General features: G+C 38.9%; 1 protein-coding gene across 1 annotated transcript in view; it reads right to left on the bottom strand.

Moving 5' to 3' along the window:
- The window catches only part of LOC149153428 (protein RAE1-like), a 302,126-nt gene that overhangs the window by 28,415 nt on the left and 250,179 nt on the right, over nucleotides 1–23,532 (bottom strand). The window contains exon 9 of the mRNA XM_089440171.1: nucleotides 3,730–3,801. Coding sequence (XP_089296297.1) covers nucleotides 3,730–3,801 — 72 coding nt within the window. The remainder of the gene's footprint in view (nucleotides 1–3,729; nucleotides 3,802–23,532) is intronic.

Here is a 23,532-nt window from a genome sequence, read left to right as displayed (position 1 = left end):
CAGCACTACAACTCATTTAAAGTAATCGAGTTAAAGTGCTTACAAACCATGGACAACAAGTGGATGCTTCATAATGGCATGCCCTTCCATAGTGGGCTTTGCAATGTGCTAATGTCTACAAGCTCCAGAGGGGGTTAACCAAGTGCCCTATTAGATGGTTTCTACCTTTAGGGGGGATAGTATGTCCATGGTACATCCTTCAAATGGTGGCGGCATGTGATAAAGAGATGAATGGAATAGGGAATCAAAGGGGCAATCCTGGGCCACATGTCGAGGTACAAGGGTAGCTAGAAAAAAGGAAGCCCACACTTGGGTATATAATGTATAGGAGGGAGCAATTGTGGTGCATGAGGTGCCTCGACCTTGATTTTTCCAACCTTCCTTTTATACCTATTTCCTTTTATGATTTTTCTTTGATTAACTGCTCAGGGCTCAAGGGATAAGAGCATGATGTGAAAAAGGTATAGCGGTGGATACCTCGTTAAAAGTAGCGCTTTCATTGCCCACCAGAGGTTGGGACAATCATGGGTTCTTGAATGATAAAGGAGGCTCATCTAGGGCCTATGGAACCACAGTAATGGCCATGGGTATGGGGTAGAGCTTTTGCATTGGCTTTTTCCCACATGCTAAATATTTTTGTCCCAGCCATCTTTTGCATCTTATGGTACATTTTTTTGTTGAGTGTGGCCAATTATGCTTTTGCTTTTTCTTTTCAACTGCATCAACCTTTGGGGCATCGTTCCAAGTTCGACCCAAGGTGTGGGCAAGGGGAAGGGGAGGCTAACCCTATGTGGACCTAGTGGAGAAATGTGGACCTAGGTGGGAAAGATGACGGATGGGGTTATAATAAAAGGAAGAGGAGTGATATATGTGGATGGGGACGCGAGACCACGCAACCAAAATCGGGGTTTCCCATGTAGTACTACCCTAAAACCCAATGGTTAGTAAAGGAGATCCAACAGGACTAAGATCCAAGGGTAGCATCCAAAAGAGGTCTACGGGACAGAAGCACAGACCTAGCCCACTCTTTCCACTGAACCCCCCCATTAATCCGTGCCCAAAAGTGTCCATGATAAGCAAACTACAATTATCAATTACCAAATGACAAGGCATGCCTTTAGGTTCGGGAGGCCCACCTTCAAACATACGATCATGACAGATGGGTGAGGGACCACATGGTTGGCTTAGGTGGCGGAGAAATGGTACAATGAGCTAGTTGGTGGCTGCAAAGGGTTGTTGGCTACTAGCTGAGGACCATCTTGGAGAAAGTTTTCTCCTAAGGATATCACCCAGAAAATGGTGGGTAACAAGGTTGACTTGTCATCGTCACTGGGTCGACTTGTCAAACTCAAAGAATCAATTTTCCTTTGACCATTTTGAAAATTCCTTTGAAGAAGAGAGGTTCCTCCATGGGGTTACTGGGTTTCTTCTTGGGGAAATTCATCCTATAGCTGCCAATTTTCAGCATGTGCTAAGCCATCAAGAAGAAGGGGAGACCTCCGTTCAAAACTCCTCAATATATATGCAAAGTGCTAGATCCAAGGAACAATAATTCAAACAAGAATTCATCATCACCCACATGCCAGAACACCTAAAATCTCAGCCAACTCATTGAGAGGGGGGGTGACCTCATCAAGGATGTAACAAGAATCTAAATTGCCTTCACATTGAAGGCAAGAAGGGGGTTGTGGGGGAATCCATATAGGACCATGATCCTCCTCACAAGTAATCCATGTGTACCAAAACAACATCCATAAATGCTAGGGAGTGTTACCCCTCTTTCAACAGGGGTACTCTAGAACATTTTGGGCACGCCATATAAGGCCAAAGGATGTGCCTTACAGCCTTGTAAATCCATGGGGGTGTGTGTTGTTTGTGAAAGTGACTCTTAGATCCCCATTGTTGTGGGTAACCATGGCTATTCTTGGTATTGCTTGTCTCATGATATTCCTCTATGGCATTGTTGACTTCCCCTAATAGGTGGTAACTCCATGCCTTGATGGATATTCTTATATCCTAGGATGGTGTGTAGATATCATGGAATAGGCATTGCTAGGAATCATGGTTTAAGGAAGCACTTGCATCAATAAAGCCTTGTAAGGGTGATCATCATATGCATTTTCCCCTAATATTACCCTTCTAATCTCAGTGCACCCCCTACACTACATGTGCCATGTGCCTTATGTATTTTGCACTCCCCTTTCGCCTTGGATTTGCATCCTAATTCTCTTATAGTTCCCAGTGCATTTGTGTATCATGAGGCATCATGCTACAGGTTTGGAAGCAAGGAAGGTGTGAATTTGATTCTCTATGCCTTGAGGAACTACTTGTCTTTCAAAGCAGTCAAAACGCCTTGTTAATATAAGCACTTGTCTAATTATTCTTTGGTTGAGTTGTTGTCTGTAGGGATACTACCCGTGATATTTAGTGGTAGTTGGCCTAAAGCAAGAAGAATATGCTGAGTTGACATTGGGCGTACTTCTAATAGTGCTTATTGTGTTAGTCTTGGTCAAACCGAATAACGGTTCACTAACCACGTTAACATCCTTTTATCAAACCATTAAAAGCAATAAACCATATCACAAAAAGCTAGGGGGTTATATACCAAGAGCTCTATGCCATGATGATGCAGACCAAATGGAGATTCCAATACAACGTCCACTTTTCCCAAAAGTGTTAGGGAAATGCATCATCTCATATACATTCATATCCCATCAATTTCTAGCATAAATGGAGGCTAGAACATCACATGACCAAGTGTTATGTGATCTCTCGATGATAATCATGTAACGAAGCAAACACCTCCAAGACATTGACGACTATATCAACTCGTCAACTATCATTGAAGGCATCGAAATAATCTAATTAACCCACAACCCATAGGCCATCCAAAGCTCCATAGATCTGTGAACTGCCTGTCATAAAAATCACAAGCATGGTGAAAAAATTTCATTCCTATAGGTCTCATGAAAAATTATGGAGAACAAGCTCTTCATTGATTTTATAATGATAGAATGCCTCAAAAACTACATCCCAATTAACTAAATCATGATATCTGGGCAAATAGTTAAATTGTAAAATTTCATGAATGTCTAGGCATATAGTTAAATTGAAAAATCTCAGAAAATATCCAGAATGGCATGATAGAAAATCTATGAACATTAAGAAATGCCAAAATTTTCATCTTTTTGCATAATGAAAACCAGTTATTCCCATTTGCACCCTACTAGAACACTCTTCTCTCTCTCAAACTTGAAATTAGCTGAATGACACCAGGATTGGCCCTTACATGTGTCTTTTTTCCACTTTAAAGTAGTTCTAGAAAAAAATAAAATGTGAGATATAAGAAAAAGGTAGAAGCCTTTTGGAAATATCATATTCTTTTCAAAACTACCAATAAAATGTAATTTTTAACAGAAAATTATTCTCAGAGGAATAACTCAAAAAAGTCTAAAACTACCAATTTATCTGCAATCTTTTCCTACAATGCAAAATAAGCATCAATGCCAGTTTTTATTAAAATCAAACAAGCAGCAACTTACGGTAGTGTTACTACTCATATCCAAGGAGGCAAACTGATATTGTTTATTTGGAAGAAAAAAACGTAAAAAACGAAATGATCTACCTTAAAAAGAATTGGCATTCTCACTATTTGTATCTAATATTTTGATTAACCTATTATCTCCTAATCTCACAGGATAAACCATGTATAGCAGTTCATACACATACCGCATAAGCATATAGAGAACCATCACTATTAAATGTGCTGCAAGGAATAGGTTGATTAGACCTTGCCATTGCCTGCAAAACACAATGGATCTTGATTAGACATGGAAAAATCACTTCAATCATCAACATTACAACTAAGCACATCAAAACAATCAATTTTTCTGAAATTTTTGAATAACAGTTACACAACCTTAATACTACACAATGTCATAAATCTGAAGGAGAGTCGGCTTATAATTTCTCAAGATGCAACACACTTCAAATCCAAATTATTTATTTATGGCATCATAATCTCAGAATTCGAATGCAATACCAGTGCATATATCAAAGACTTCTCACAAATCTCCCCACATCACGTGAAAGGGAGGCAATGTAGGGGTGGGCATTCCACCTGTTCCCAGTTGTCATCTGGCATTATAGCAGCATAATGTATGTGCATGAGAAGAAGGGGAGGAGGATAAGGAGGGTTACCTCAACCTGCTCCCTCATCCTTCAAATGAATTTGCATTTACATCTCTACCAGTAAACATCATGGCATTGTTTTGGAAATGAGGGCCTACCAATTTACCAAAGCAGAATTGGAGGGCAGGAAGCAGCAATACTTTATCATCAGAGGTTCCCACTTGACATCAAAGCAGAGGTTGAGAGAATTGAGCAGAGGGTCAGACAGAAGCAAGACAACAAGCCTTCTGAGGAAATCGACACTGAACTCATGAAGTAGATTCCACTTGTGGGCTTCTCCAGAAGCCAGGATACAAAGAATTCTACGCAGGTTAATGTTAATTGGCAAACCAAAACCATTCTTGTTCAGGTTATTAAAGAAATGGAATTTCCGCATAAATCCATTCTTGACCAATTGAATTTCTGGGTCAAAAATATGAAGCAAGAGTAAAAGTTCTGTGGGACATGGAGGCAGTGGGACATGGGCAGGAGCAAAAATTCAAAGAACAGATCCTGGTCTCAGAGACCTGTGTTGATACCAACCCAACATTCATCTATATGCATTTAGTGTCTGATTCAGATGACTAGGTCCTCTGTCCTCTTTTTTAATTTTTCTCTCATGATAATCAATAAATGTATATATTCTGTTAGGTTAAGTAGCAGAAGTATACCACATGTTAAATTCTGCTTAAACTCTGTTAACAATCTAGGTAACTCGCTCAACTCAGTTTCTCCATCGTGTTATATTTATAAACAGGTTAAAGGCTCAGAACAGCATAGGTTAGCTCTGAACATCACCACTATTTCTGTTCAGTTCAAGAGCATCACTGGTAACTTTTTTTACCCAATCTAGACCTAGTTTCCCTTGTAACAGGCTATAGCAGGGTATCATTTACTGTACAATATTAATAGAATAGTCCCTTAGCTTAATAAAAATAAAAATAAAATTGATTTCTTATAAAGCAAGGGATTTATGCCTATTCATTGAAGCAAAAAAAAAAATGTTCATAAAAAGTAGTTGTAATATATCTATTTTTGCTATCACTTTCCTGCCTATATATATAGATAGATATAGATGGCCCTCATTGTACAATCAATATCAATTCATTCATACTATCCTTGATAAATATTTTTATATTCCAATTTTTCAAGATTATTTAAGCATGAACCAGGTTTGGCCATTACATTTGGTATTAGAGCCAGTCCGATCTGGCCTTTGGCCATCAACCCTTCATCCAAATTTTGTGGTTGTTGCAACTTGACTTAAGGCGCTTTAGCCCCACAAATATTTTTTCGGAGTTTTTCCAATTTCGACGTAAATTAATCTGCTGTAAATTTAAAACCAAAGAGAGAGAGAGAGAGAGAGAGAGAATTAAACAAATTTGACAAAAATAGGACTTTAATTCAAAAAAAAAACTTAAAAAACAAAGAAGTTATTAAAAAATTAATTTAAAAAAGTCAAAATTGGTATACAATGGTACACAGTAACCAGTCATCAAGCTCAGTGACAGTAGCCACACCATATGCTGTCACCCCGCTGCCAATGCAACCACTTACACAGCTGCCACAACTGTCGTCACTGCCGAATTGTCGCATGCCTTGCCACGTCCACCCATCATACAACTGATGTATCGACCATGCTGACCCTGCTGCCTACACCTACCTACAAGTTAGTGAGAAAAGCCTTCAACCCCACAAGGTGTGGTTGGTGGCAGGGAACTAAGAGAAGGGGTTGTCACATTGTTCCCGACTCTCTCCGTTTAAGCTATCTCCTAGGTTAACTAAGGGGGGTGGTCCCTAATGAAAAGTTAAGTTAAAAGTGATATGAGGTTCTAGGAGGAAAGTTAATTTGGATTACTTGTCAAAAATAACTTGTTTCCAAGAATTGAGCAAACATATAAATGCACAAATTTCAATGATATATTCAAAGTATAGACTAGTGCCTTCAAGTAAATAACAATAGCTTGCTCAAAAAATGAAATCAAGATACAATAATAGGCAATTCAAATGTTAGACCAGAATAAACATATGAACACCAATTGCAACTCTAAAGGAAATAATACTTTGGAAGAGAATGCCTCAGATGACAAGATACATCAATTAGTCATGAGCATAATGATCATCAAAGTAGCAAATAGATGAAGTAACTTGAAATAGTGTTGCACCAATGAGAATATTCCAAGTACAAGAAAAGCCAATAGTTGCAAAAAATAAAGGAATTCACAATACTAGCATAGTAAAATAAATGCTTCTTGAAATAAAAATGATATTTGCAGATAAGACTCAAATAAACCAAGAGTACATCTACATCACAACTTAACTTTACTTGCATGGGATAGTAAAATTAAATATGCTTTGTGGGTTGATAGGATTACAAAGAAGAGTTCTACTGGGAAGAGGCCCTTTGATTTAGTTTATGGCTTGGATGTTACCCTTCCTGTGCATTTGAGGCTACCATCTTACAAATTGCTACAAAGTTTTACATCTAATAAAGTTGTTGTGCAATGTAGGATTGACCAAATTGTAGAATTGGATGAAACCAGAAGAAGAGCCTTTCAGCATTGTTTTAAAAATCAAATTTAAGGTAAAAAGAAATTTTGACAAATCATCTAGGAATAGAATGTTTTCTTACAATGATATGGTTTTGCTATGGGAGCTTGGGATTTTTCCCATGGCATCCTTTCTTCCCATTTAGAGGGAGGATCATTGCTTGTGGGTGGACTAATCTCTTAGTTTAGTTACTCCAATTTTCTTTGTTAATCTCATTGCGAAGCTCATTCGTGCATGATTAGTTTCTTAACATAACACTCACATCCATTCTCATTTTAGCATACATTTGGGATTGGTTTATGTTTGCCATTTCCATTTATTGAATACTTGTATTGGCAATCTACTACAAGACATGCAATTTTTCTTTTGATGCAAGCAAATATTTTATATTTACTGGGCAAGCTTAAACTAGTTTAATTTACCGATCTACTTTGGTTTCACAAGTCCCTTGAGTACATTGCTTTATCATTGTCAGTTTATATTATGTGGTATTATCATTATTGTTGGGTCTTTCTTGTGTCACTCCATTGAAGCAATCTGGCATTGATTTCATTTACTTGCAAAGCAACATATTTGGAACTTGTGTTATTACGTTGAGCTAATTGTTTCACTTGCCCTTTCCATTGAAAGATATTGGTATTATCTTTACTTTCTTAGAAGCAATAGCACTCACTCATGCATTTCATCTAGGCATTTTAGTATAAGAAGCCTTCCAAGCCAGGCCCCAAGCCTCGCTAAAATTAACCTCCAAGCATAAGCTTGGTTGATAAAAAGTATAGGGAAAAAGACTTTCTTGGAAAGTTCTTCCATCTGGTACGAAGCAGTGTTTTTAAAACCGGCCTAACTAACCAGTCACTGGTCTAACCGGCCGGTCAGCAAGGCCACCGGTTGGAACCGGCTGAAAAACCTGGTCAGGAAGGAAATGTGGCAAAGTTTTGGCCCTAACCGGTCCTAATCGGTCGGTTTAGGACGGAACCAGCCAGTTTGTAGTCAAACTGGTCGGTTACCTACCATGCCAGCGTCCACCATTTGTATTGCTGGTTTGTTTGTGGGGATCCTATCTCTAACATGATTGGAAACTTGGAAATGAATTATATGAGGATGACCAACATTCTCTCTCATCACTTGAACCATATATGCATGAGATTTCAGATCCAAGGAGGAAAAGTGTGACGAAGGCCTTATTGTAGCACCCCATGTTTCTATTAAATATTATGCATGTCATCATGTCTCAAATGAAGCACATTGTGATGATGAGATACACTTGCATGAAGACAAGGGTTTGGTAAGTCATATTCGCTTCCAAGTTTCTGAATTTAGTAATGATTCTTATGATGATTTGGAGAGGGTATATTTTGTAGAGGAACCCTCAAGATGAAAACCTTTTAGGTGTTATCGTTCCCTCATGTAATGAAGAGCATGACGGCCAAGAAGATGAGGATTTTGACACTTTTTTATTGTAAGGCATAGATGGTGTTTGTATTACTAGTTTGTTTGTAAAGATCCTATCTCTGACATGGATATTGAGAGTTTAATACAGAAATGTCTAATTGGCATACTCAATTACTCCAATTCCAATTTCCGTCAAAGACCATCTCATGAAGCATAGAGAAAGCATTGTAGGGTCTATCTCTGATGATCTCAGAGAGCCAAACATGATGGAGGCAGGTGAACCATTTTTCATTATTAATGAACAACCATATATTTTCATCGTGGTGATTCAGTGCAAGATAAAGGGTTTTTTTATGGCAATAAAATTGCAAACCAACAAATTGTTTATTTGAGTCATTGCTTATGTATTTAACTATTTTGTCGATGATATGTATTGCACTCAGTGCCAATTTGATATATTCACCTTTACATGGTATATAAATGAGCAAACTTTGCATATTGTCTCTATTGGCTTGGAATCATGGTTTTAAATCTTAAAAATAGTTTTGTTTCATTAAAAATTAATTATTTAATGTATTTTTCTAAAACCGGTTCCTTTAGACCTAACCAGTCCCGGTTTGATTGGTTCCGGTCGGTAAACCGGCTCATTAGGTGGACCGGTCCAGTCACCGATTCCGGTTTTAAAAACATTGGTATGAAGTAAGGTAAAATCCTGTGACCCTGCAGTTATGAAGGTGGCTTGTCCCCTTCTAGAAACGAAGGCACATGCTGGCTCATAAGACTCAGGGGACGGGTATCGTTAATGACACATCCGTGCCCTCGCCTCCTCTTTCTTACAGTCACCCCAATTTGTACCCTTTGGTAAGAGCTCAAGAGGAGGACTTTTCATTTAGATTAAACATTTTAGATTAAAAATAACCAAGACCAATTGCATTCAAATCTAGTATAGGTGCATCTCATGCTAATACATCTTATGATTTCACTTGCAATTGTCCATTTTACTTGTCATTATTGAATATTTTATGTTGGCAAGCATTGTTTCATTTTCCTTTTGCAAGTAGAACACTAACTGATTTTCCTTTTGCAAGTAGAACACTAACTGATTTTCCTTTTGCAAGATATCTCTATATGCTTTGATCAAGGCATTGATTATATTTTAAAAGAATTTTATATCTTATATCGATTATTGTGCTAACATCTTTGTCTCCATTTCAGGATTGCTTTGCTTTCATTTTTTGAAGCATTCTATTTTATTTTGAGGAAATATACCTTTCATTCCTGTTGAGAAATTTATCTCAAAGCACTGGTTTTATGGTTTTACTATGTTAATGATTTTATTGCTCATATCATATTTTGTTCATAATTCTTAAAAGTAATCCACTCTCACTTTAACATCTCTCCTAGAACCTCACATTTCTTTTATGTGCCAGGGATGAGGAAGAACCTCATATCCGTCTTAGCTTTGGAGGACAGAGGATATGAGGTACTGTTCAGGGGAGGACAGGTGTTGATGTATCCCAAGGGCACTCCAGCTGATTTAGCTAGAGTGATAGGTGTACGCCATGCAAAGGTGTACAAGTTTGCATTCCAGCCCCTTTTGGCATTGAGCAGTAGTACCGACAGCAGAGCTAGCAGTTCTGAGCTGTGTGAGATTTGGCACCGCAGGATGGGACATATGTATCATGGAGCCTTGAGGACATTGCGGGAGATCACTGCAGGTGTGCCAGATTTCAGTACTGATCACTTTGATACTTGCAGAGGTTGTGCGATGGGCAAGTTTGCCAAATCCCTTTTTCCCAGCAGTGACAGCAGAGCGACTGGGATACTTGATTTGATTCATTCTGATGTGAGCGGTCGAATGTCTCATGTTTCCTTGAGTGGATATGAGTACTATGTTTTATTCATTGATGATCACTCCAGGAGGACCTGGATTTATTTCTTGAAGACCAAGAGTGAGGTCTTCAAGCGGTTTCAGGAGTTCAGAGCTTTTGTGGAGACACAGACAGGTCGAAAGATCAAGTCCCTAAGGTCGGACAATGGAGGAGAGTACACCCTTGGAGAGTTTGTTGATTATTGTGCGGAGGCAGGCATTAGGAGGGAGTTCATTGTTCCTTACAACCCCCAGCAGAACGGGGTTGCAGAGAGGAAGAACAGATCCATCATAGGGGCTGCCAAAGCCATGTTACATGATCAGGGGTTGCCATTGTTCTTGTGGGCAGAGACCTGCAACACAGTTGTTTACTTGCAGAACAGGAGTCCGCATCGTGCCTTGGGGCACATGACTCCGGAGGAGACTTTCTCTGGGAAGAAGCCTGATATTGGTCATCTTCATATCTTTGGATGCATTACATACTCCTATATACCCAAGGAGAAGAGGACCAAACTAGAGCCCACCACAGAGAAGGGTATCCTTGTGGGCTACAGTGAGACCTCAAAGGCCTTTCGGATTTACATTCCTGCACAAAGGAGAGTTGTTGTCAGACGGGATGTGAAGTTCGAGGAGGACAGGGCCTTTAGGAGGTCACAGGAGTTAGAGTATCTAGATCAGCCAGACCCTCAGCAGCAGTTGAGTCAGTCGCAGGGATCCAGTGGGTAGGGATCAAGAGGATCCGTAGGTACATCTATGAGGATGTCAGGTCCGTCAATGAGCAGTGGCTCGCTGAGCCAGAGGAGTGGTGCTCCGGGCAGCATGCAGAGCAATTCACTAGGGAGTCCACTGATGGATAGTTCACACGGTACCTCAGCTTCTACAGGTTCAGGTGCAGGCAGGAGGATAGTAGACAGACAGTCAGGAGTTCAGGCTACTGATGGTGATGAGGACGAGGAGTTTCATTCTCCTATGGGAGAAGCATGCTCAGGGAAGAGAAAGCCCAAGTGGCTTCAAGACACCTTGAGAGATGCCACATCTGTTGCTGAGCCGAAGAGGCCGGTCAGAGAGAGTAGACCACCTGAGAGGTTTTGTAGCTATATGGCAATGGTTACCAGCATCCTTGACTCTGAGCCTTCTAACTATGAGGAGGCAGCTAGCCAGCAGGTCTGGAGAGAGGCCATGCAGGAGGAGTATTCTTCTAACATGAAGAATGATGTTTGGGAGGTGGTGTCGAGGCCTGAGGGCAAATCCGTGGTTACTTCCAGATGGCTTTACAAGGTAAAGCATGCTGCAAATGGTAGCATTGAGAAATTCAAAGCGAGGTTTGTGGCTAGAGGGTTCTCCCAGGTAGAGGGAGTTGATTATGAGGAGACCTTCGCTCCAGTGGCTCGATATACTTCGATCCGCTCCATTATATCGATAGCAGCAAAGATGGGTTGGAAGATCCACCAGATGGATGTGAAGACCGCATTTCTCAATGGCTTCATACAGGAGGAGGTGTACATTGAGCAGCCACAGGGCTTTGAGGTGCATGGGAAGGAGTCCCATGTGTGCAGACTGAAGAAGGCCCTTTATGGCCTGAAGCAAGCTCCCAGAGCTTGGTACTCCAAGATAGATACATACTTGCAGGGGATGGGTTTCACAAAGAGTGAGGTTGATTCGAACCTTTACTTTATTGTGATAGGTGAGGAGCCTCTCATTCTGGTGTTGTATGTGGATGACTTGGTCATTACAGGTGCAGAGAGACTCATAGAGCACTGAAAGAGAGATCTTGCGATGGAGTTTGAGATGAAGGACATCGGCTTGATGCATTACTTTTTGGGTTTGGAGGTGTGGAAGGAGGAGGGGCATTTCTTCCTGGGGCAGGGGAAGTATATTGTGGACATCCTTAGTAGATTCCACATGGAGGATTGTAGACCCATGTCGACACAGATGATCACCAACTGGAAGAAGCTTCATGCTTCGGATTCCGAGTTGGTGGATCCCACATTGTACAGCCGCCGATTGGTTCCTTGATGTATTTGGTCAACACTAGACCAGATATTTGTTTTGCAGTCAACACGATGAGTCAGTTTATGTGTGAGCCTAGGAAGGTTCACTGGGTGGCTGCAAAACACATTTTGCGGTACTTGCAGGGGACAGTGGATTATGGTCTGGACTACAGGCAGGGAGATGGAGTGAGAGTGGCAGGATACACTGATTCTGATTGGGCAAGTTGTGCTTCTGATAGGAAGAGCACTTCAGGGTGTTGTTTTGGGTTGGGTTCAGCAATAGTGTCATGGTTCAGCCAGAAGCAGCAGCCAGTAGCACTGAGTTCAGCGGAAGCAGAGTACATGGCAGCCAGTCTAGCTAGTTGTGAGGCTATCTGGCTTCGCAAGATGTTGTTTGGCTTATTTGGTCAGCCGTTGAGACCTTCAATGATTTACTGTGATAATCAGAGTTGCATTAAACTCACGGAGAATCCAGTATTTCATGACAGGTCAAAGCATATCGAGATCAGATATCATTTCATCAGAGACTATGTTCAGAAGGGAGTTGTGAAGCTTGAGTATATTTCCACTGATGAGCAGGTTGCAGATATTCTTACCAAAGCCTTACCACAGGGCAAGCATGTCTACTTCAGAGACAAGATGGGTGTGGTGAGGAACACCTTCCTCGGTAAAAGGGAGTGTTGAATTTTGGTACCGGAGGACAGGTGGTTCCCTTAGGCTTTGATCTTTGGCCTAGGGAAAAGTGTCCAAAAGAATTTAATTTTTCTCGTAAAGTAACTTTATAATTTTTATAAAGTTAAATCTAATTTAAAAGTGACTTTAAGTGATAAAGTTACTAAGTCTAATTTTAAAGTGACTTTTATAAAGTCAATGAAAAATTAGAAAGGAAAACCGACTTTGAAAATAAATGACTAAGTGGGTCTTTATTAATGTGGGGTGAATTAAAAAATAGAAAGTGAGATTTAAATGAGCATTTAATCTCAGCCATTGATCTAAATCTATTTCAGCCATTGGATTTAGGGATCACCCAAAAGTCACTTAGGGTTGGGTTAAGAGAGGAAAAGGAGAAAAAGATCATTCATTCTTTCATGAACAGATTGGGAGAAGGAGAGCAAGAGAGCAAGGGAGATTTCTGGACAGGAAGGAGAAGGAGGCAGCAGCTTGGCACACATTCCAAGGCAGCACTTCAGCAAATCCGTACAGCTTAAAGAGCAAGCAGTAAAAGGCAGATTTTTGTGAGCAAACAGGGAAAAACTGATTTTCAGGCACGAATTTCGAGGAGGTGATTTTCTGCACGGAAACCGAGGTCTGTCCGTACAGTCTGTACGGCCGTCCGTACAGTCCGTACGATTCGTACGTCCGTACAGTCCGTACATCCGTACGGTCCGTACAGCATTTTCCAGATTGTCTGTTAGGCTGAAAACAGATAAGTTTTGCTTGCTGGAAATTTCTGTTTTGCTGAAATTTATTTGCTGAAAATTTTCTCACTGTAAAAGGCATTTTCCAGAAATAAAGAAGAGCTCTCAAACTGGTTTTCCCCAAGAGTTGTAGGGGGTTTTTCCAGGGTCAAGTTGACCAAAAATCTCAGTGTTTAAATGTGTTTTAATGGCTGTTTATTACTGCTGATTTTTATTTCTGCAATTTCCAGCATTCTGTAAAATTTCCAGAATTTGTGTTTTCAGCAATATTTATTTCTTCAGCTTGTTAAATGTATGGTTATGCGAAAGGGCATTTAACTACATGGGAGAAATAAGGTGAAACTGAAAACCGGGGTGGGAAAACAGAAATTTCTACATATAAAGACTTAAGAGTCAAAACTAATCCTCATCAAAAATAGAAGCAGAAGCATGCCCAACAGTGGATGGTGGCGCTGAAGAAGATGATTGGCCAATTCCACTTCTAGGCTTCTGGTCCTCAATATTCATGGTAGAAAGAGAGAGCTCCAAACCAGGACTATCTAGATCCACATCCCATTCTTTAGAAGGACCACTGCTATATTTTGGACCCCTACCAAATGCAAGGTGAAGGTTAGAGTGCACACAAACAAGATCCTTTGCCTTCTGTGATCCCAACCTGTTATGCTTCACAGAATGAATAAAACCATATGTGCTCCAATTCCTTTCTGCTAATGAAGAGCTTGCCACTTGTGAAAGAACACGAATGGCAAGGTTTTGCAAATGTACACCATTTGCTCCATGACAAATCCACCACCTAACTGGATTCATGGTGCTTCTCTCCTCCAAAGCTGATATATCTAAATAATCATCTAATCCTGCAACAAATCTGACAAATTCTTCCTTCACCTCCCTGTGTAGATGAGCTGGAAACATTCTCATAAGGGCTTCTTTCGCCCCATTAGCCACCTCTATCTTTATGGGGTGCCTTCCTCTTCCCATTTCTTTGAGCAATAAGCTCCTCATTATAAAATTTGGGGTTCAAGGCATGTGCCAAAGTGTGCAATGGAGTGTTGAAATTGTTCTACCTATCAACAATGATTTTTTTGACTAAATCAACAAAATGGTCATCAACAAATCAAAGTTGTGTAGACTCTTGTGAAATGATTTCCATAGTTTTCTCAACCATGGTATCCATGCCATCATATACCTCTCCTAAGAAAGGTTGGTCAGTGACAACATTCTGCAGAAGCTCAAATACTAGGGTTGTGAACTTTAGCAAAAAATCTATCTTGCTCCACCACTCCTCATCAAGGCACAATCTACGCATCATATATCCCCGCTCTAAATGTGCTTGTCTCCACTCAGCCCAGAGTTGATTCACCACCATAGAAACTAATAGTTGCTTAACCTCAACAAGGCAGCGCAACATTAGGAAGTTTGAGGCATATCTTGTCTCAACAACATTTAACAACTCCAATTTGGAGTACTCTCGAAATATTGCTCAAGATTGGTGGTGGTTGGTGACGAATTTAACAATCTCTCTTGCTTCCCTTGTGATTTCCTTTATCCATGGAACTTTATTGTCGATCTCCTCTAAGATCAAATTCAAATTATGGACAATGCAAAGTGTCCAAAAGATGTGGTCATACCTCCCCTCAATTAAACCTGCAACTTTGCAAACCGGTGCATTATCCATGATAACAACTTCTAAGTCAACTAAATATTGTCATTTTATGCTTTAGTCATCTAACAATGTGTTTACAGTTTCCAAGGAGAGCATCAAGTCCTATGAAAAATTGATCTCTCAATCAAAAACGTTAAAGGTATGTAAACTCGAGGTACGAATATTTATAAGATTTTATTATATCTAATCTTAGATGGTCCATGTAATTCTAGTATAGGTAAAAGAACATGCAAGAACCTTAATCGTTATCTTCTAGGATTTATAAAGAAATCTAGATGTCAAACAAAATAGAATAACTTAATTCCATCCTCCATTTAAAATCTTGATTAAGAAATTAAAATCATGTTCTCGATATCACACGTTTTGCTTGGAAGTATTTATTTCAGGTATAAAAGATTATTACTTAAAGAGAACACTTCAAGAAATTCTTACAAGCTTGTCAAGAAATATCTCCAGGTATGTTATACACCTTGTAAAATTATCTCAATATAAAAAGTACGTTCATCTTATTTTGAAATTTGTATTACTAACATCTTTTTGTCTAGCTTCCTTGAATCTTAAAGATTCTTGATTGGGCGATTCATCATTTAAGAAATCTACCCTCCCTACATCCTTGATTGTTCTTATAGAACCCTAGACAGGTTCTCTAGAAAACCCTAACCTAAAGGTATGTTGAAAATGAATGAAACACTAATCTACTTAGGCTTATTGATGGAGTCTAAAGAAATTGCTATTATGTTTGACATATTGATGATGTCATGTTTGGGGTTTTGGTATGATCATGAAAACCCTAACTTGTTGGGGTTGAAATGGTGTTGTCTGAAATCCCGAACCTTTGAAGTTCTGGTAAAGTAGGGTTTGCTATGTTATGAACTGAAACCATATTCTTAGGGTTTGGTTGGGTCTATAAGAAAACCCTTGTTATGTCTTTAAAGTCCTAGGAATGAAACCCTAGGTATGTGTTCATTTAGTTGAAACCCTAGTTTGGTCTAAGTCAGTATATGTCTAACATGTTAGTATTCCCTGACATATGTTATGCTTATGATTGATAATGAATTCCTAGATATATGTGTTGACCTAGTTATTAATGGTCAACGTCCTAGGGTTTGATAACAAGCCCTAGTCAAAGTTTGAAGTTCTAGGATGATGTTGTTTGGGAAATCCAGGGTTTTGCAGCTAAACCCTAGAAGTAGTTAAATTCTCTAGTATGTATAACAATCTAGAATATATGAATCTATACAGTAATTGTTGAGAATTTGTAAGTAAGAAATTTAGGTTTTACATCAAACCTTAGTAGAAGCTAGTCATGTTAATAAGTTGTGAATGATTATTGGAGTTCATGTATAAAAATCTAGGGTTTGTATAAAATCCTAGTAGGTAGTCTAACATATGAATTCTGAAAGTTGTTAGTTGCATTGATCTGAATTAATTCTAGGGTTTTCTATATGAAAGAACTTGTCATTGAAAGAATACTGAAGATTATTGAAACCCTAGACATAATGAGTTCGATATCTTAATGAGCTATGAATGTGATTTAGGGTTTGTAACAAATCCTGGGCAAGAAGTTGAAGTATTGAAGTATAGTCTCTTGTTGATTATGTTTGTAAAATCTAATGCTTCCATTATTATAAGATTTTGATATGGCTAACTTCAAGCTTCTATAATTTTGGTTGTATTTGCTATCTAAGTTGTGCAAGTACATCATCTTAAAGATGGTGAAGATGATCGTAAGTAAAGTTGATGTGATGAGCATGATATATGATGACTCTGAGAAGAAGGATGGAAGCCATGAAAGATTCTTAGATGTCGTAAAGAAGAAGTAGAACTCTCTAAGTTCAGAGGGAGCCTGCATGAAATCTTGCTAGGTTAAGAGGGAGCTTGAATGAAAGAAATCTCCCTAGGAAAGAGGATGGTTGAGAACATTCCTTGTACAGGAATGATTAGATCCTCTCTGATTAAGAGGAAGTGACAGATATGGTTCTCTACTTCATGTGTCATGCACTAGACCAGGACTAACAACTGTAAGTTTTAGTGAAGGCCATGAGTAAGAGAAGGAAACTGGAGAATGTATTTATGAAGGGCTGCAGAGAAGCCGGACCAATTTAAGAAATATGTTGTTGCATGAGAAGTAGGAAAGGAAGTTGCATGGTTGAGGAATCTTCTGTCAAGATTCATTGGGAAAGCTCTAAGTCCTACTATGAAAAGTTGAGAAGCAACATCAAAGTTGTCTGGAAGACCCCAGAGGTTTGTATTTATTTATAAAAATATATTATTGATTGGGATTGTGTTTGTACAGGTAAATCTCTCGAAGGTTTTGATAGCATGTTGGTTACCGATCAGTTTGATTGGGAGAGATTTGTTGTCCTTCATGTGTTGGATCTAAGAGTGTTGAGGCATTATGAGTGAACCATTGCTTGGGAGGACATATGGTTAGCACTTTGTGTTGATGTCTAGGTCCCGAAGTTGGAAAGGTGTTATTGGTCATAGAGCTTCGACCTCAGATACACACCTGGATCCCTGGGTTGATGGTTAGTAAGTAAGCATGATGGAACCTAGAGAGGCTGAAAGCTTGAGTCCATCTTAGTTCCACCCGGATAGATTACCCTAGTTAGGAATCTAGTCTGTGGCGTTGTGGTGCCTAAAGTGTTGAAGAGACCAATGGATAGATTTCCCTGGTTAGGAAATCTAGTCCATGCCATTATGGTGCCTAAAATTCTTCGTTGATGATGTGTTCTAAGATCTTCCATGTACCTCTATGGTTATATGTAAAAATGAATACCTCCCTTGTTAAGAGGGACTGTTGAAGAATGTAACTAGGTTTGGTCTTCATAATTGTACTTGAAGTCAAAATGTAATATATTTGTCAAAAGAAAGCAAAAAGAATTTTTATTATTAATTTCATTGACTTGTTAAAGCATGTGTTTCATGCTTGGCTCAATTGTTATAGGTCAAGCCTCCATTGTAGGCTTTAGGATTGTCAAAGTCAATTTTGTTTGAAGATTTCTCCATCCATCAAAGTCTCCTTGTTGTCGAAGGACTCATCATCAAGTCAGCCTCCATAAGGTGAACTCATGTCGACCTATATGAAGACACAACTATTCGAATACTCATGTCGATTCATTTATATTGTATAGCAACTATATATATGTGTATAAGGTCTTCGCATTATACATCACAGAAACTCAGACTAATTACACAGATAATTTCGAGTAACCACAGAAGCTCGAATTCAGAGATCACAGTGGACAGTTTTGGTGCTATTACAGTGATACAGTTTCGATGTTATTCGGTGATATTACAGTGGACAAGTCTCAATTAATTGCAGAGATGAACTCGCATTACAGTGGAGATTTTCTGTGATACATCACAGTGAAAGTTTCGGTGCTACCACAATGAGAAGGTCTCAATGCTACCACAGTGAGAAGGTCTCGGTGCTACAACAATGAGAAGGTTTCAGTGCTACTACAGTGAGAAGGTCTCGATGATATCACAGTGGACAACTTTCAGTGCTATCTTAGTGAGCATCATGACAAGGTTGACTTGATGGATGGAGGTAAGCCTTGAGTCTAAGTTGTACAGATCTTGGTCATCTCATCTTCTTGTTCTAAATCTACTAAAGGAATAATTTTGGTTGGGTTTCCCCCTAGAGTGGGGTTTTGCCCTAGCTGCATGCCTACATCTTGTGTCCTCTTCTGTTTGTTGCTTGGCATTAGTCTTCATGATAAGAAAAGATAAATCGAAAGAACAAATAATAATATTCAAAAACATCACCAGATAATGTCATAATAAGATAAATCGATTAACTACCACACTTTGCACTTCTTAACAAAGTGCACTTTTTTCTTCAATAAATTCTTTTATTTTCATGGATAGCTTGGGTTACAAGCTTCAATAGATGCATCAAATAGCCCCTTAAGATGCAGTGATTCTTTGTCCATCAAGATTGGGATAAATCAAAAGTTCCTCTTATTTAGATAAATCACGATATGCTAGATTGGGTGAGGGCAAATCAAGGGAGTAGAGCTCAAGCTAGGCCTTTGTCCATGCACTTACATTTGTCCAAGCCATCTTTTGCCTTTCAACATTTTTCTTTCACTGTGACTACATATGGCTTTATCTTTCTTTCAGTTTCATCAACCTCCTAGAGCCAACTTTTTGGGCCCTTTCTCAAAGACGTGGTACACAGGGGAAAGCAAGGAATATAAGCAATAAAAATCAACCACGAGAAGGGATATGGGACAAGGTTAAGGTCAAAAAGTGGCAATTACGGATTATCATTAACACGCAACAACAATCAAGGCCTCTTATTTGGGCCTATCGTAGACAATTGAAAGAAACACCTCATAGATGGTTACACTTGACTAGGGATGCAAGATAACCACCAAGCTGAAGGAGGGGAACAAGGATACAATCAAAAGGGTCAATCACCCAATTTAAGATGTGATCCACACTATAATAACTTTAGCCGTTAAATGAAAGCACTTGATAAAAAAATGGTTAGTGTACCTCATTATTCGAAGACCCACATTCATTGGGTGAACTGGTTGGATAAAAGAAAATCACCAATTGAAAAGTAGCTAAAAGGCTGTTGAAATTTGAGAGTGGCTATCTATGGATCCATGTGAGGTTGCTAGGTAACAAGCTAGATCAAATGAGGAAGAAAATGCTCCTACCAGTTACCCACGATATAGTGGGTAACATGGCCTACTATGGCTGTCCAATAATTGCTTGGATCTATATTAGAGTTGAATTTGTGAATCATGAATAATGTGATGTGACTCACTCTGTGGAAGGCACATGTAAATGACATGTTTGAACGATGAACAACTCAATTAGGCGGTTATCCATAGCATGAACAACCTGAATGAAAAGATTTTCCTGGAACCCTTCCTCATGTTGGAAAATCAGAGTAATTATATTAGGGTTTGATTCTCCTTTCTTGATAATTACTTGTGAGTGTGTTGGCTTCTTTTACTTCTTTATTATCTTATTTTTCATCAAGAAATTACCATATTATGTGTGTATGAAGATCACAAAACAAGAGACACAAGATATAGGTACATGCCAGGACAAAACCCCCCTCCAGGGGAAAGCCCAGTCAAGATAATTCTTCTTTTCAATAGTATTCTTTGAGACTCTTCACCCTAGACCAAGACCAGACATTCCCTCCACACCAAGTCAGCCTCCCAGATCTTCGACCCCTTCCAGCAACTTTGACTAGGCAACAGCTTCCGGCAACAACAAAACTTCAAAGACTTCAATCCCCCAATCCACACCACGAAACAGATAGAGACAGGCACCAAAATTTCGATTTTTCCTTTCTCCTTAGACTTCATCAAACTCGCATTCACTTCAACTTCCCGGCAACAAACTTCGCACTCTTTCCCAGCTACAAGAGAACTTCGCACTTTTTCCTAGCTACAAGAGATTTCGAACTCGAGTGTGAGAATGATGCTCCAAATGAATTCGATGAGCTTCCTTTTATAGGCTTAATGTGGGGTCGAATAAGGTCCTTAGGCCGACTTGATCTTCTTCTAGGTCGGCATGGTGTGGAGGTTACATAAATCATATTTGACTCAATACTTAACCTTTTTACATGATTCAAAAGCCCAAGAAGGGTATCTTTAAAAGTACAATGACTCTATTGACTTAGAATAAATCCTAGAAGTCCTCAATGGGGACCTTGACCTAAAACATGGTGACCCAAGCATGAAATCCATATTTTAATAAGTCACAATAATAATAATAATAATAATTTTCTTTATTCTTTTGACAAGTACATTACATGATGACTCAAGTACATTAATGAAGACCAAAAATAGTTACATTTTCCAACACTCCCTCTTAACTATGGAGGTATGCATAATGTACAAATACAATGGAAGATCTCAAACTATATGAACCATGAAGAACTTTAGGCACCACAATGCCATGGACTAGATTCTTAACGAGGACAATTTATCCAAACAGTCACTCAACAGTTTAGGCACCACAATGCCATGGGCTAGATTCATGTCCAAGGTAATCTATCCAGATGGTACTAAGATGGACTCAAGATTTCAGGCCCTTTGGGTACCCTCATGCTTACTTGCTAACCATCAACCCAAAAATCCAGGTGTGTATCCAAAACAGAGCTCAATAACTAAAACCACTTTTCCAACTTCGGGACCCAGACATCAGCACAAAATGCCAGCCAAATGTCTTCCCAGACAATGCTTCACTCATAAAGGCTCAACACCCCTTGATCCAACAGATCAAGAATGACCAATCTCTCCCAATCAAATTGATTAGTAACCAACATGCTATCAACACCTTCGAGAGATTCACCTATACAAACACAACCCTAATCAATAATACTTTCATATGTACATAATCAAATACAAACCTTAGGGGTCCTCCAAACAACTTGATGTTGCTTCTCAACTTTCCATAGTAGGACTATCAACTGAGTATTTGACAAAAGATTCCTCAATCATATGCTTTCCTTCCTACTTCTCATGCAGCAACATATCCTTTGAAATACATTCTTTCAATCAAAACCAAGTTATGCCCTCCCTCTCAACCATACATAAAGTGTCTCTTCATCCGGACTTCCTCTTAATCTTAGGGAGATCTCTTCTATTCATGCTTCCTCCAGGAGATCATCTTCTTCCTTTTCGACATTGAAGAATCTTTCGTGGCTTCCAACCATTTCATCAGAGTTATCATCAACCTGATCATGCTTATCACATCAACGAACATCTTCACCAAGTTGAAGATTGTATACATGCACAACTTAAATAGCAAGTACGTCCAAATCTATAGAAGCGTGATGTTAGCCATATCAGAATCACAGAAGCATTTCAACTTTATACATATTAGATACCCAGACTTAATTACAAACAAGAGATATATACTCTTCAACATCTTGCTAGGGACTTTGTCATAAACCCTAGACTACTTCATAACAACTTTCATTCCATCTAGCGTTTCAATGTTTCTTCCAAAGGTATGACCTACTAAAACATATAGCAAACCCTGGAAACCATTCTTCCTACTTCATATGCAGCAACATATTCTTCAATCGGATCCTGCTTTCCTTCTTTCAGCAGCACCTCAAAATGAATTCTCCAATTTCCTTCTCCTACTCATGGCCTTCACTAAAACTTACAGTTGTTAGTCCTAGTCTAGTGCATGACACATGAAGCAGAGAATCATATATGTAACTCCCTCTTAAGGATCTGATCATTCCCATACAAGGAATATTCTCAACCATCCTCTTAGCCTAGGGAGATTCCTTCCATTCAAGCTCCCTACTAACCTAGGGAAATTTCATCCAGACTCCATCTTAACTTAGGGAGTTCTACTTTTTCTTTTCGTCATCAGAGAATCTTTTCATGGCTTCCAACCATTTCATCAGAGTTACTATCATACTCATCATGCTTATAACCAAGCATCTTCACCAAATTGAAGATTGTGTACCTGCACAGCTTAGATAGCAAGTACAACCAAATCTATAGAAGCATTATGTTAGCCCACGAAAGCATTTCAACTTTATACATATCAGATACCCAAACTTAATTTCCAAACAAGAGACATATACTCTTCATCATCTTGCTAGGGACTTTGTCATAAACCCTAGACTACTTCATAACAACTTTTACTCCATCCAGAGTTTCAATGTTCCTTCCAAAGGTATGACATACCTCACTTCAACATATAGAAAACCCTAGAAACAATTCACACAAATATAGATCTACAAGGCATCTAACAACCTTTCAAAATTCATATGCTAGAATTCTCACTAGGGATTCATACAAAAGATTTCATACAAAAAAATCAATCAAAGTCAATCACAGCTTAGTCATTAACCTGACCAGCTTCCATTAGTGTTAGTTGCAAACCCTAGATTTCTGAACAATCATCAAATCCATCCAAAACTCAACCTTCAACAATCTTTCACAAATCTCAGATTATCATATATCAGAGGTTTTACTTTGACTAAGGTTCAACTCCAAAACCCTAGAATTTCATTTACACAATCTCAACAATCATTAAATACATAGATCTCAAATTGTTACATTACACACACTAGACAATGTCACTACTAAGATTTAACTGCAAAACCCTAGATTTTTCATTTTCAACAATCATTTAAATAGATTTCAAATTGTTACACATACTAGACAATTTGTCTACTACTAGGGTTTAGCTACAAAACGCTAGATTTCCAAATATCATCATCCTAGAATCTCAGACAAGGACTTCCATTAAATCCTAAAATTTATGACCATCAATGACTAGGTCAACCCATGTATCTAGGAATTCATATTCATAAGCATATCATATGTCCAACAACATTAATACATCTGACCTAGACCAAGCTAGGGTTTCAACCAAAAGGACATATCTATACATGCCTAGATTTCATCATCATGCAAATACATTTCATATCATGTGTTAGTCAAACCCAACTTCACAGTGATCAATAAGAGTTAG

Source organism: Pinus tabuliformis, chromosome 9, assembly GCF_031772625.1.
Source record: "Pinus tabuliformis cultivar Carrire ecotype Pingquan chromosome 9, CPIR1, whole genome shotgun sequence".
NCBI classification, from domain to species: Eukaryota; Viridiplantae; Streptophyta; class Pinopsida; order Pinales; family Pinaceae; genus Pinus; species Pinus tabuliformis.
This window is presented reverse-complemented; position numbering and strand designations above follow the sequence as displayed.